At 37.6% G+C, this 13,766-nt stretch overlaps 2 protein-coding genes and 1 non-coding gene across 3 annotated transcripts in view; 2 read left to right on the top strand and 1 right to left on the bottom strand.

Moving 5' to 3' along the window:
• The first annotated feature begins 1,454 nt into the window (after positions 1-1,454).
• Positions 1,455-1,753, top strand: LOC146462060 (RNase MRP). Its single transcript, XR_014857272.1, has one exon.
• A 41-nt stretch (positions 1,754-1,794) lies between these two features.
• Positions 1,795-5,083, bottom strand: LOC146462061 (LDLR chaperone boca-like). Its single transcript, XM_085086095.1, has 3 exons — positions 4,702-5,083; positions 3,263-3,513; positions 1,795-2,672 (listed from the first exon to the last, which is right to left on the bottom strand). Exons 1-3 carry the CDS (start codon positions 4,894-4,896, stop codon positions 2,504-2,506), a joined length of 615 nt encoding a protein of 204 aa, XP_084942221.1. The 5' UTR covers positions 4,897-5,083; the 3' UTR covers positions 1,795-2,503.
• Positions 5,084-5,176: 93 nt separating this feature from the next.
• Positions 5,177-13,766, top strand: part of LOC146462062 (ectopic P granules protein 5 homolog) — a 45,172-nt gene continuing 36,582 nt past the window's right edge. The window contains exons 1-9 of the mRNA XM_085086084.1: positions 5,177-5,358; positions 5,484-6,137; positions 8,871-8,989; positions 9,505-9,597; positions 10,112-10,183; positions 10,662-10,784; positions 11,216-11,336; positions 12,951-13,096; positions 13,535-13,761. Of these exons, the coding sequence (XP_084942210.1) occupies positions 5,262-5,358; positions 5,484-6,137; positions 8,871-8,989; positions 9,505-9,597; positions 10,112-10,183; positions 10,662-10,784; positions 11,216-11,336; positions 12,951-13,096; positions 13,535-13,761 (1,652 nt within the window). The 5' untranslated portion in view covers positions 5,177-5,261. The remainder of the gene's footprint in view (positions 5,359-5,483; positions 6,138-8,870; positions 8,990-9,504; positions 9,598-10,111; positions 10,184-10,661; positions 10,785-11,215; positions 11,337-12,950; positions 13,097-13,534; positions 13,762-13,766) is intronic.

Here is a 13,766-nt window from a genome sequence, read left to right on the forward strand (position 1 = left end):
ATGTGGCGAAATGATGGGTTTGTCTGCCAAATAAAAAGCTGAAAAAAACGGAATTTTACAAGAACGGTCATATTTTTATCCGCTGCAAACTACATACGCTTATCATCCCGTAACGAGTTTGACCATTGCATGGAATATTAAAACGTTGTTAAAAACTGCACTGCCAGAGCTTCGATTTGCTTAGCGGTCATAGGGTATAAGCCATTACAGGCGTACTTGAGAACATGTGAGAAAGCGGCCTTTAAATCGTCCGAGTCAGTGGTCGTTCTTGGAAAATGAGAAAATACTGACGGCAGACTGATCCTTACAGCGGAGGTGGCGAACTTTATAGAAATAAACAGCAAAGGCTAGAATAACTGAAATATATTTATTAAATTTATTTTGCCCGATATTTCGGTTTGCAATACATCCTTCCTCGGGAGCTGAACGGAAAATAAAGGTGAGAAGGTTTGTATTGCAAACCGAAATATCGGCAAAATCGTTTTTACAGCGGTTACCAATAACACGCGACCTACGGCATTCAAAAGAGTCGGATAAAGTTGCGTTTTGGTGGACGTCAATCAAACAAAAGCTGTTGAAATTATTTTGAATTCTGACAAGATTCCAAGGTAACCCGGCAAGAAACTAAGAATTTTACCTCGCTAAGAGAAGGTAAACTTTATTTAAATTGATTCTTGAGCCAGATCAAGCGCAAATAAAAGGTTTTTTTTAATTAAAAATTTCAATTTTCACTGCACGTGATAATTTACTCACTTGCACGCATCGCTGATTTATTATCAGGTGTAGCGATCTCGAATGTTTCATAAAAAAATACGGCTTCGTCTAAACAATGCCCATTTTTTTTTTTCTTAGATAATATGGCTTGGAAATCAACTTTCATAAAGTTTACCGTCCGTCAGTGGATAAAACTGTCAATTTCTTGGTTCTGTTGCCTTGAAATGGTCTCAGAATTCAAAATAATTTCAACGACTTTTCTGTGATTGACGTCCACCAAAACGCAACTTTATCGGAGTCTTTTGAAGGCGATATGTCGCGTGTCATTGGTAACCGCTGTAAAAATATATTTCAGTTATTCTAGCCTTCCAGATTTTATCGTACTTGCAAAATTAGTCAACAAGATCTAGAAATAAGTTTCTTGGTTGTTGTTTTAAGTGAAAAACAAAAACAAAGCAACAAAAACAATTCCACTTGCACATACTGAATATTTGATTATAATGCACGCCTCGTTAGCTCTCTATTATCCAACGGGCGCTTGTGGAATAATTGGATACACTGCGAAGGAAACTGATCCACAAACCCGCACTTCATATTCCATGATATTCCAAAGATTCCAAAAGGTAAACTTGCAAGTGAGTTAGATAGAAGCCTGTATTTGATTGGCTATAAAAAGTAAGACCTTCTTTGATTGGCTTACGGTAAATTATAAATTCTTGCGAGCGCGTCACCTTGTTGTGTGACACAGTGAAGACTTGCTACGAAGCTACAGACGGGGAAGATAATGCTTGTGAAAATACACGTTTTTCGTGTCAAAATCCAAGCCTTCTTCTCAACAACGCTTTGTTGGCTTTGGGGAAAGTCCCCGGACCTGAGGCAGAGAGTGCCAGTCGTAAAGACCCAAGTTTTTCTCGAGTCTTTACAGCGAAGAAGCTTTGAGCCGAGCTGGACGAGAGAAGGACGATTTGTCGGAGCAAAGTTATGCAAGCTGACATCTGTGGCTGATGTTCAACTCAACGGGGCTTACTCTCACTGTGTCCCACCTTTTTTTAAATCTGCAAAAGTCAATAGCCAACAATCATAAGCTTCTTAGTGTGTGTTTATTGTCGTTCTATAGTTTTCAACTCTTGCCACGTGGTTCAAAGATGGCGGTCGACTTTAGCAACGCTAGTGCAGCTTTGTGGTTTGTTAATTGAAATCAGTCTTTAATTTAGCTTTAAGACGTATGAGAAACCAATTTTGATAATTTATTGTTCTTTGGCGACATTTTTTTGGAAAATAGCCAAAGCCTTACAACTTTAATTTCAGTCCACGTGGATCTTCTTGCCAGATAATTCTGTTGAGCCTTTCACCATTTTGATTGCGCCACCAATAATTTGTTGAACCGATCTTATATCTTGGCTTTCTCATTATATTTGTACTAGCGCTAGAATTTACACTTATATGACACTTGAAAGCTGTGTTATTAAGTTTTACTTATCAGTTACACTGTACACATGCCCTTCCCTAGCTGGATGATTTTAATCTTCATCACCAGACATTTGGCAGTGTACTGATTTTGATACTGATATTGAACTTAATTTACTATCTACCTTAAAACAGGGAATTTTCACAACTTATCTCATTTAATGACTCAAAATTGTCCTGAATTTTGAGATCTTGTTGGAACTTTCTTCTAATAAATGAGCTTTTTTTTTTGCAATTATTGCAAATCGGTGTAAAAAATGGAATACAAAATTTGATGCCACAAAAATGTCCTACACTAGGGTAAATCACGCATGGTAGTTTGTCAGAGTTCGGTTTTTGCAGACTTGGTTTTCTCTCCAGCTCCTGGAAACTGCTGGTTATCAAATTCAACCAATTTACAGTCTGGCTGAGTTATTAAAAAGTCTTTAACATCCCACGCAAGGCTGCCATCCTTTAACATAAATAGTACACGATCATCTGCCACAAGATACCTGACAACAAATAAAAGAACAATATTTTTAATTATAATAAGTCAAACCAAAAGCAACTAGTTCCCCGGGCTTGGTAGCCCTGTAAAGGAAATCTGGATTACCGAGGTCAAAGAAAAATCGTTAATTAATCTCAGCGGGATTTGAACGCACATCCTCTGGAGTAGATCACCAGAGCTCCAACTGAGCTACGATGTCAACTGCATGGGAGCTGGTCGTACAAATTAAATCCCTTAAAAGGGATTTAATTTGTGGCAATGGGGATATTCATGTACTACAAACTGTGTGAGTTAAATGCCTCTGACGAACCATAAAATTAATAAGGTCCTGTTTGGGGGTGTAACATTAACTGAATGTTTTGGAAGGGCTTGGGACATAAGCAACCTTTACTGCTTTTTAGATCCCTTCGTTGTTTTGGCTCGGATGTGAATTGAGATCTTTTCTATTTTTTTTTTGCAGTTCTTTTGCAGTAAAAATGCATGATCATACTTAGGAAAGATTTCGGTTTTTAACACAAAATGAAGTACAAAAAAGCAGCTAGCCAGCCATGCCTGAACAACATATTAAATTACCCAAATGTCACGAATTCTCACCTTTCAACTTGAAACTGTGCATTAAACAGACTTGTCTGCCATCTTGCAGTAATCTTCTCTGTGTCTTTCCTGCTTGGATTTCCAGCTACTGTCACAAACACCATCACCACTTTACCTTTCTTAGCAAGTTTCATAAGAGCTATTGGATCACCCTTGAACTGAGTCGGATCGAAGCCCTGTCCTGGTGGGGCTGACTTACGTGGGTCATTGTCATCGTATCGGTCTTCTTCATCAATGTCTTCATCATTATCCTGTAGAAAATGATAGTCTCCATCTGTTTAGTCCACTCCTTATGCCCAAAGATAATTTTCAATACTACTGTTAGTCCTAATGTTGTGTACAGTTCCAGTAAAGAGAACTTGAATATTGTGATAAAAATGCATGTTTGGTGACCAAGTTTGCTTACAGCCTCCCTCGCAGATGCTCCATTGGCTCATCATGCCATCTTTCTTGCTTGGGAGGAAACATTGCTTGACGAGCCAAAAGGGCACCTGCGAGGTTGGTTTGTTTGGGGTGCACCCAAGATGTAATTATATCACTGATACAAAACTGAAGAGAATAAACATTAAAGTTATAATTTTCGAGACATTGCGTCAATGTACCATAGGATATTGGGACTTTCTGTTCCATTTATGAGTAGTTGACATTCCCTTTCCCAGCCACTGCACCTTTGCCTTGCCATTTAGTTAGTTATGAAGACCAGAGAGGTTTTTGGTTATAAAAATACAGTTTTGTCATATCCCCTTGGTCTCCTCCTTTACTCTAGACCTGCTAGCTAGTAGCACTACTCAGCATCAGTAAAATGCAGACTGCAGATGAAGCCAACCACCAATGACGACAACAACCGTACAACAAACCCTTATTTACTCAGGTTAGCCAGTCAACTCCAGGCTGATTATCCATAGGGCCCATACATGTAGTTCAATAATCTAAAACATGCTTACATTTTAAAACTACAAATAAATTATTTAAAACTTAAGTTTAATTAAGAACAACAACATCAATGCCGTGTAATAATGAGAAATGTAAACAACCAATGGGACAAACAATAAAGAATATTTAACATTATATACAATAAAGAAATGGAAATGATAACCACATGTCAAACATTTAATAATAAAAATATGGAGATTAGTATAAACAGATCTCTTTAATTTTTTTTTAATTTTAAGTTCACTGGTGAAAGATGACTTAGATATGCACTAATCAAGTGTAATCTATTGTAGTCCTTAGGTCAACAGTCTCCGTTGCCAGGTGTTTAAACTGACTGAGACGCTTACACGATATGCAGTGCACTTTTCACGAGATCAAACATCATCACTCCTGTCAATTTTGATGCCCTTTGGCTAGAAATTAGAGAAATTCATATGACTGAAATGACTAAACAAGAAGACAAAATAAAATATTTTAAAAAGAGCAATTCAACACGATGTGCTTACCTCCCATTGATCGAGCAGTTTGTGCAGATCTGCTTCAGTGTAATCCATCACATTTTTGCCAATTTTCTTGCTCTTTTCCTTCTTCGTTTTTGGGTCCGATTTCTTCTCTTCTCCAAGACAACTATGTTGCAGAATTACGATGAAAAACATCACCGAAAAAAGCAAACTGAACTTTGAACAATAATCTCTAGCCATTTTGAGGATTCTGGAAAATCGTTTCGTTCTACGGCAAGAAAGATCGCAGGCTCGAGTTATCAATCCGTCAACCCAAACAAAACATTTAATTTACGAAAAAAACGGAGAAATACCGAAACCATTAAACTGATGGGCAGTTAATAAAAATAGTGACAAGAAGCAGATTGGCTATACTCGTACCCTTTTAACCGAAATCAAATTTGTTTTTGATCGTCCTGCGTTTAATAAAATAGTCACGCCAAAGTCCACTTTCGTCACTTTCCAAACCGGAAGTTTTCCCTTTTGGAATCATGGGATACACTGCTTGATTTAGGAGTGAGCGAATCTTGCAAGTGCTACAGAAAGTCAGCTGGATTAAAAATGCAATGGAAGCTGTAAAACCTAAAAGAAAACACAAGAAAAAGACAAAGGAGACGGTCTCGAGATCAACAGAGGGAAATGAAGCCGCCGAGGACGTGAAAGGTTTGAATTGATTTCCGCAGGAGATTGTTGTTGTGAAGAATGCCCATTGATTTTTAAAGATGATATGTGATTTTCTTCTTTCTTGTTTGAGTTTATGTAAATTTGTTGCTCACATGATTTAATAGACGATGGGGCAGAAGCAAGCAAGGCTGGAGAGTCAAGTGAGGCTGCTTATTTAAGTGAAAACGTAGCAGAAGGTTCAGCTGAATCTAACTTGCCTTCCACATCAAGGAGAGAGCTTTCTGAAATCGACAATTTTACTGAATGTACAAGTGACATTGTTACTGAAAGGACTGGTGAAACTACTGCATCAAATGCGGAAGAAACAGCTAATATATCCGAAGAACTATCTGAACGAAAAAACGAGTTGTCTTCTGATTCACAGAAAGAGGGAAATGTGGATGGAGACCTCGGAGAATTGGAGAACAGTGAGGCAATAAACTTACAAACTTCTGAATCAGCAAGTTTGAATACAGTAGAGCTTGATTCTACAACGCCTGTGGCACAGGTAAAGATTGACAATGGTACTGAAGTAAAAATTGAAGCCACAGACACAAACCAGAAACTGGCTCAGCATGATATTTCTTCAAAAACAAATGAGGGGAAGTCCAGCACTGTGTCAGAAACTGTTATTGAAAACTCAAAACAATGCTCTTCAGAGGAGGCTGTTGTGAATGAAAACCAAGTAGGAAATGCAGCAGCACAGGTTACTCAGGCTAACGAGAAAGTCAAATCTTTACAGATGTATCCGAAATTGGATTCTATAGCTAGGGAAACAGGTACATCTATTGAAATAAATGTGATGGTTTATTTTAAGCCTGGTAAATTCACGACAATGATGTATAATTCAGTCACTGACACAGGTATACTTGGAGTCAAACCTATGACCTTTCTGATTACTAGATCATTTAGATGCTCAACCACTGTGTCACTGACTGAATAACACATGATTCCCAGGTACATTAATGTGGTGGCTTATGACAGTGGAATTCAGTAGCCATTTGAATCTAAAAATGCAAACACTTCAACTTTTACATTATGGCTGATTTCTGGGGAGGGTCAGGGGGGATTTCCATTTTAAAATAATATTTTAATCTCACTTGCAAGTATAACTGTGTGAAGGGTTTTCCAAGTTTTGCTCATGTGCCATGGACTTAATTTTAAGAATTTGAAACATTTTTAATTAATTAGGGCCGGGTCGCATTACGACCAATTTTGTTGAAAATTGTTTACTCTAGGGATTAAAATCCGTCAACACGCCTTTTTTCTAATGCGACCCCTCATTTTTGCTTTTTCAAAAATTTCAAAATCGGAAAAAAACATCAAAGACGCCAGTGTACTTGTGTGGAGCTGACCGATTTTTCCAAATTTCGAAAAAACAAAGGAGCCCACCGCCAAAGCTGTCTACGGTTGTCAATATTGACTCCCAGGTCACGCAACGGAAAAGAGCGGGAATTTTCCTCATTCATTTCGTTTGCCTGATCAAAACATGGACAGGCGAGATTTTTTCTACCCGTACTACAGTCAAATTTAGAGCACGTCCTACCTTCAGGACCTGAGCCAAGAACATCCATTTTGGCCCGGTTTAAGCCCCGAACAAAGAACACCTGAGAGTCAATTGCCACTCAGTTATACTTGAAGTTCTCCAGCGAGTGCAAGAGAGCAGCGGCAAGTAATAATCTGTTGTGCTCGTTTAACCATCTTTCGGTCATTAAAATAAACCCAAACAACTGGGTTTGTTGACGATAAATAGCGAGTAACAACAACAATACAATCGCAATGCAAATTGCCCCGTTCGGCAGCATGGCAAGTTTCGTTACTGAAGACAATTTTTGCCGCTAAAATTTCCTCAGTGTGATTGACGTTTGCATTTTACCCAAACTGAAATGCGACCGTAAATTTAGTTATCAATTTCATTTTCGGTCTTGCAATTTGATTTTTCCAGGCGTTTTGAAACCAGCCAAATTTAAAATTGATCTGTAATGCGACCCGGACCTTATTAAGAAAAAAGAAAAAAAAAAAAAGAAATCTTTTGGGTCTAGCAGGATTTGAACCAGAGACGGTCAGCATGGGCATACCATGCCTTACCACTTGTACTACCCAGATTTTACTTACTTTGATTAGTCCAAGTTTACCATAATTGTATCATCGCTTTATAGCGTTAAACCATCGAGGACCCGTGGTGCATCAATCTTAACAGTCAAATGACTTCACATCACCCCCCAAAAGTGTGCTAACAAGCTTGAAACACCTCAGAACTTTCTCCTTCCATTTTGTGCAAAATCCCTGCTAACTCTGACCACAATCTCAGTGTGCTCGGACCTTTGAGCATGGCCTATTTTCTCACCAAAATAAAAAAATACAAGGTCTATAAATCAATTTCACATTTATATTATCAGATAATGAGCTTGGGTTGCCAGTGTGTTACTTGGTATTTGGTAGGGGGAAAAAAAAAGGAATTTCCTCTCCACCCTGGGCCGGACTAAAACTCGCCAATATTTTGACTGAGCAAAACCTGGAGGTCTGAGATGGGTGACTGACATGAAAAAGACAGAAAAAAAAAGAATAGCTGTTACTAGAAGCAGCAGGCCACGTAAGTGACGGCCACTTAATGAGCCCCAACCCTCCCTGTGGCTTATCTTACAATAGAGCTTTTACAGTAGTTTATTCCCAGTAACTGAATCTAGTAGTGGTCTTGTGTAACTGACATGGAAAAGATGGAAAAAAAAGAATAGCTGTTACTAGAAGCAGCAGGTCACGTAAGTGACGGTCGCTTAATGAGCCCCCACCCTCCCTGTGGCTTATCTTGCAATAGAGCTTTTACAGTAATTTATTCCCATTAACTGAATCTAGTAGTGGTCTTGCGTAACTGACATGGAAAAGACGGAAAAAAAAGAATATCTATTACTAGAAGGAGCAAGTCATTTAAGTGACGGTCGCTTAATGAGCCCCAACCCTCCCTGTGGCTTATCTTGCAATAGAGCTTTTACAGTAATTTATTCCCAGTAACTGAATCTAGTAGTGGTCTTGTGTAACTGACATGGAAAAGACAGAAAAAAAGAATATCTATGACTAGAAGCAGCAGGTCACGTAAGTGACGGCCACTTAATGAGCCCCAACCCTCCCTGTGGCTTATCTTGCAATAGAGCTTTTACAGTAATTTATTCCCATTAACTGAATCTAGTAGTGGTCTTGCGTAACTGACATGGAAAAGACGGAAAAAAAAGAATATCTATTACTAGAAGGAGCAAGTCATTTAAGTGATGGTCGCTTAATGAGCCCCCACCCTCCCTGTGGCTTATCTTACAATAGAGCTTTTACAGTAATTTATTCCCAGTAACTGAATCTAGTAGTGGTCTTGTGTAATTCCTGTTCAATCACAATGCCTCATTGTCATAGTCACTGTGGATAATCTATGAGCTAAATAACAATATTTATTTTAAGTTTATGTAAGTTATGTGAAGTTAAATATATACACTAAATGATGTGGTGTCGCTTTTGATAAATCCTAGCATCAAGCATAAGGCAGTACAGAATGGCACTGGAAGCTTTCAGTGAGGACCATTTAAAAACTCTCTACTTCAATCCACTCCTTGAACAGATGGAGGGGTTTGTGGAGCATTTTATCAGGGTATGAAGTAAACAATAGAAATGGGTCTTTATTGTACTGTGTAGTGTAGAACAGTGATTGTGATAGTGTGATACTGTGAACAGTGATCGATGATTGATTGATGATTAATGAAATGGCATTGTTTGTACTCAAGAGAAGACATATTTTCTTGTTCCTGATTGGCTAAGCTTGCCACTCCCACACCTAGAGCCAGAGTGTTAATTTTGGGGAAACCGTTATTTTTGAAATTCCATGGTACTTTACTTGAAGAGCTTGGGGCATACGCAAGCTACATGTACAGTACATTTTTGCTCGCTTTTTGTTGTTTATACCTCAGATTTGATGGATTGTTTTTTATCTTTCCCTGTCATTTTGTCTGGGTGGTTAAATTTAGAATCTTAAAATCTGGCCAATCATATCAAAGCTGTAGATTTATTGTTAATAAATAGTTTTAGCTCATTCTGGATATTTGTTAATTAATTAAAGTAAACCCCCTTTTTTTTAATCAACATTGACTTTTCATCATATGCATGCAGATAAGCAAGCAAGATGACCATGAGTTCTATGAGCTCGTCAACAGTTATTTCAGAGGACGAAATGCCCTGGCAGTAGCCGTCAAGGAATATGAGGTTTGCTGTTGCTTTTCAACTTTCAGAATGGATTTAATTGAAACATGCCTTTTAAAAGGAAACTACAAAGTAAGAAACAATCTGAGTCCTTGCTGTGAGTCAAACCTACACACATAAGATCGGGGGGGGGGGATGGGAGGGTGGTTCTGGGGTATGTTAGTGACTGGGAGGTGGGAAGACCTTTTTTGGGTTTGAAATTTCGCTGCTTGGGACTTTTTTCAATTTTGGGTTAGAATTTTTCTGGTGGACTGTTTTTTTTAATAGAAAGATTTTTGCAAGGACTTTTTGGGGGGTTGATACCATTCATTCTTGGTGTTTTGTACTTTTGTTTTTGATGCTTAGAAAAATTATAAATTATGGGACTTTTTTAGTTTTTTTTTTTTAGCATAATAGGACTTTTTGGATTGAAAAATTTGGCCTCATTCACACCTGCCCATCACTGATATACCTGATGTACATAAAATATTTTTAGAATCCTTTTTGTTCATCAACAACATTGTTCCATCCATCATAGATTGTTCTTGCTGAGTGTGAGAAGAAGAAGGAACAACTGTGGGTGACTAAAGATTTCTCAATAACAGCTCAGGTACATTTACAGTCTACTTCATGATTGTTTGGCAAATGTAAACTATTTTGATTCATTTTTTCTAAAGATTTATCATGGTTTGTAGTGGTTGATTTGTGTATTTTTTAGTAACAATTTGTATCAAAAGCATATAAAATAACTTGTGAAAATTAAAGTATGGTCTTTGTAGTCTAAGTTACTGTAGGTATATTCTGACTTTGAATAAAAAACACTGTATCACCATCTCTTATAAAAATTATGCACACACACAACATAATGACATAACATTTTTGAAGGAGAAGGTTTTAAAGGACTAGGTTGTGGTAGTCAGTCCAGGGTAAGGAAAAAGGTATTTCTTGACATGAAATTTTTGTCAGGAACCAGTAAACGCCAAGTAGTAATTCTGTCATCTCTATCGTTTTCAATCATTTACGTATTAACTACAAGGGATGAATAAAGACTGGTATCAATTCCAAATGGCTGATTACATTGTTTTCAGGGAAAATGCCTTGATCAAGTGAATGTCACACATAATCATACCTACCAACAAGTTGAGATGAACCACACAGTCCCAAAAGAGATTGAGAACATGTTGGAGAAACTCCAGAAAGCATTACATGAGGTATATGTATTCTAAATACTGTCACAGCTTAACATTTAAGACTGCTGCCAGTATCTTTCGGTGGATTGTTGATAAGCCGTTGGTGATCTGTGAGCCCACAGTTTGCCAACAATCTGCTGACAGATTTTTTGCCAAGTTGTTCTGCAATTTTTTGGGGCCAAAAAGTCATTACAAGAAAACACTCCAAAATTGGTCAGTGTTAGCCTTCATTGTGGGTTCTGTGTGCTTAAAACACAGGTACATGTTTATAAACATTTTCCACTAAGACTAATTACATTTAGGCTTTTGCCGCTGCTTTAATGTAGTGGTAAGTGATAGTTAATGTGATGAAAGCCTTTGAAATTCAACCCTAAAGCAAAGAGCTTTTGTTTCTTCATGAAACATAGAAGTTACATTAATTTTGTTTTGATCTCCTTGTTTTGTGTTTCTAGACACTTGCTTTACAAAAGTACACATGTCAGCTTGCATGTCTCCATATTGACATGTACATCTATGATATGCTGCGGAATTCTTCCATTTTGGGCAATGTCTCAACTGATACCCTGGTTACAGGTAAATGAAAAATGCTTAATAGTAAACTGTTCATGAACAAACAGCTGAACTGTGGACCAACAGTCTACTGACAAAGCTAGAAGGCAATGCTTTAAATCATATGCTGTTTTCTCGGAGCTTCTCTGGGTAGTGCAATTGTAGCAGTATGATTGGTGAAGGTTAGAATGGAACTGAGGTGACAATTTTAATTTAAATTGATTTTTTGGGGGGAGGGGGTGGAGGACAAGGGTGATCGTACTCATTGTGGCACCTTTTGTTATGATCTTATTTTTTGCAAATTATAAATATTTCTTTGAACCTCTGTCGCTCACTCTGTCTCTAATAGCATTGGCATAAGTATGGTTTTGTATGTTTTGAGTTAAAATTAGTGAAGCAACAAGACGTTGTTTATTTATCTGATTTATATCGCATGCGGCTTGTACATTTTGACAAATAAATATTTGCCTCCTGAACTATAATTGTCTTACCATGTTTTTACTTAGTACTCGAAGAATCAGGATCAGAGCACTGTTTTCTGTCGATACCAAATTACTACAGTCACTGTAGTTCAATGTTGACGTAATAATTCAGTTCAAACAATATTTTTCATGCTGGCGAATGACAACGAAAAAATGCGATGGAAATGCCTGCCAGCAGAGACCATATAGTTCGAAGTGGCAGAAGTAGTACGTACCTAGTTAGATGTGTGTGACAGACATTTAAGCGAGTGTAATTTACAGGATTTCTTCGTCTTATTTCCACAATATGGGCTTCGCTTACCAGCCACTGTTCAGGAAAATGACCGGCCTCGAGCGGAGACAGAAATCAAGCCTAACCACAATGAAAATATTTCATTTTGTGTTGTTAACAAGATTTATTTTTGCATCCGGGGTTCGGGAGCAAAAAGCAAACAAACGAAAATTGAACATATCGGAATAATGGAACCGGTCTGTCTGGAAAAAAATCTATTATAATTATTGATACACCCCACCCCCCTCAGGAATTTCCTGGATCTTGACACCCCCCCTCCCCCCATCCCTCTGGAATTTCCATTCCCTTCCATGGGGGAGGTATGGATATTTTCTGGAAGCACACTTAAATGTTAGAATGCTGCTTGGATCGCAGTTTTTTGTGGGGGTGGGGGTGAGACTGGGTGACATCATACTGCATCTATGCAACAAGCTATTCCTTGGGAGCTCTGTTGCTAGGCTGGTCTATCACCTGAGTAGATTATAGTTACTACTAAGGAACATCTCTTTATTCTGTGCCTAGTTGCTTGAAAGCCGATTAATACTGAACTAAGATATTTTTGAAGAATCTTTATTAATTGGTAATTAAACTAGAATCAAATTAAAGTTCACATTAACCCTCAATTAACTTAATTGGGCTTTGAATAACTGGGCCCTGCATATTAGTTTAATTCTGTAAGTGAATGTTTTGGCTTTTTTCTATGTTTTTTCTTTAGCCAATTCACAACACAAGAGAACACGTCTTAAGACTGTTTCTTGACAAGTTTGCCCAAAAATGCTTGAAGAAGTAACATTCAGTGACTAGACAGAAGGAATCCTTTTTGCTGAGTAAATGTACTTGTGGTAGGCAATCTTTTAAAACCATTTTTTTTTATTATTTCCACAGAGTTGTGCCCGGCAGACATGAGTGAGGAATTGCAGCAGGAGATCCAGAAGTTACGAGACTGTATCAGCGTGTTGTTTATGTTTGTGCGACAACCAATTCAGGATGAGGAGTTTGTGACAATTATGAATGGCTGGATGGAACAACTAGTATGTCGCAGTTCGTGCTTGCTTGAAATATTATTTTATTAGCTGTTTTGAGCTATTTCCAGCAGGTTTACTTTGGATTTCGACATAATATCCAACTTTGAGAAGAAGGAATTTCTGGGACAAAACCTTGAGTTGTTGTTGACACCCTGACAAACAGAATTGATGTGATGTTTTTTTTAACAAGATAATTTATCAAACTGAATATAAATTGATGAGATAAAATGACCAAAATCTTTATTTTTACTATTTATTATTATATTAATTTTGTAAATGAGTGAAACATTCTTAAAAACGTTTTATAAAATGAATCATATAAAACTTTTTTTTTGGTTATAATGTTATTGAATAATTAACTATTTTTGGTATCAACAGTTAGCGTACATGTATTTGACTTGCATTTTTGTAACTGGGTATCAAAAATATTTGTCTTTGTTACAGGTTGCTGTTCTCCTTCGGGTTGCCTCATTAGCAGATCTTGTGTTCCTGTTAAATCACATGTTGAGGTGTCCACCAGGGTTTACAAGTAAAATTGCACACTTCATTCAGTTCCCTGTGCCAAAATTCAAAACTCAGGGATATAATATGGTTAATGAGCCATATTATTGGGACAATCCTCTTGTGCATCATTTTGTCGCCATGTTGGCTGCTGTCTTACAACCTGTCAGGTAAA

This window comes from Pavona decussata, unplaced genomic scaffold, assembly GCF_977016875.1.
Source record: "Pavona decussata unplaced genomic scaffold, jaPavDecu1.1 SCAFFOLD_192, whole genome shotgun sequence".
NCBI lineage: Eukaryota > Metazoa > Cnidaria > Anthozoa > Scleractinia > Agariciidae > Pavona > Pavona decussata.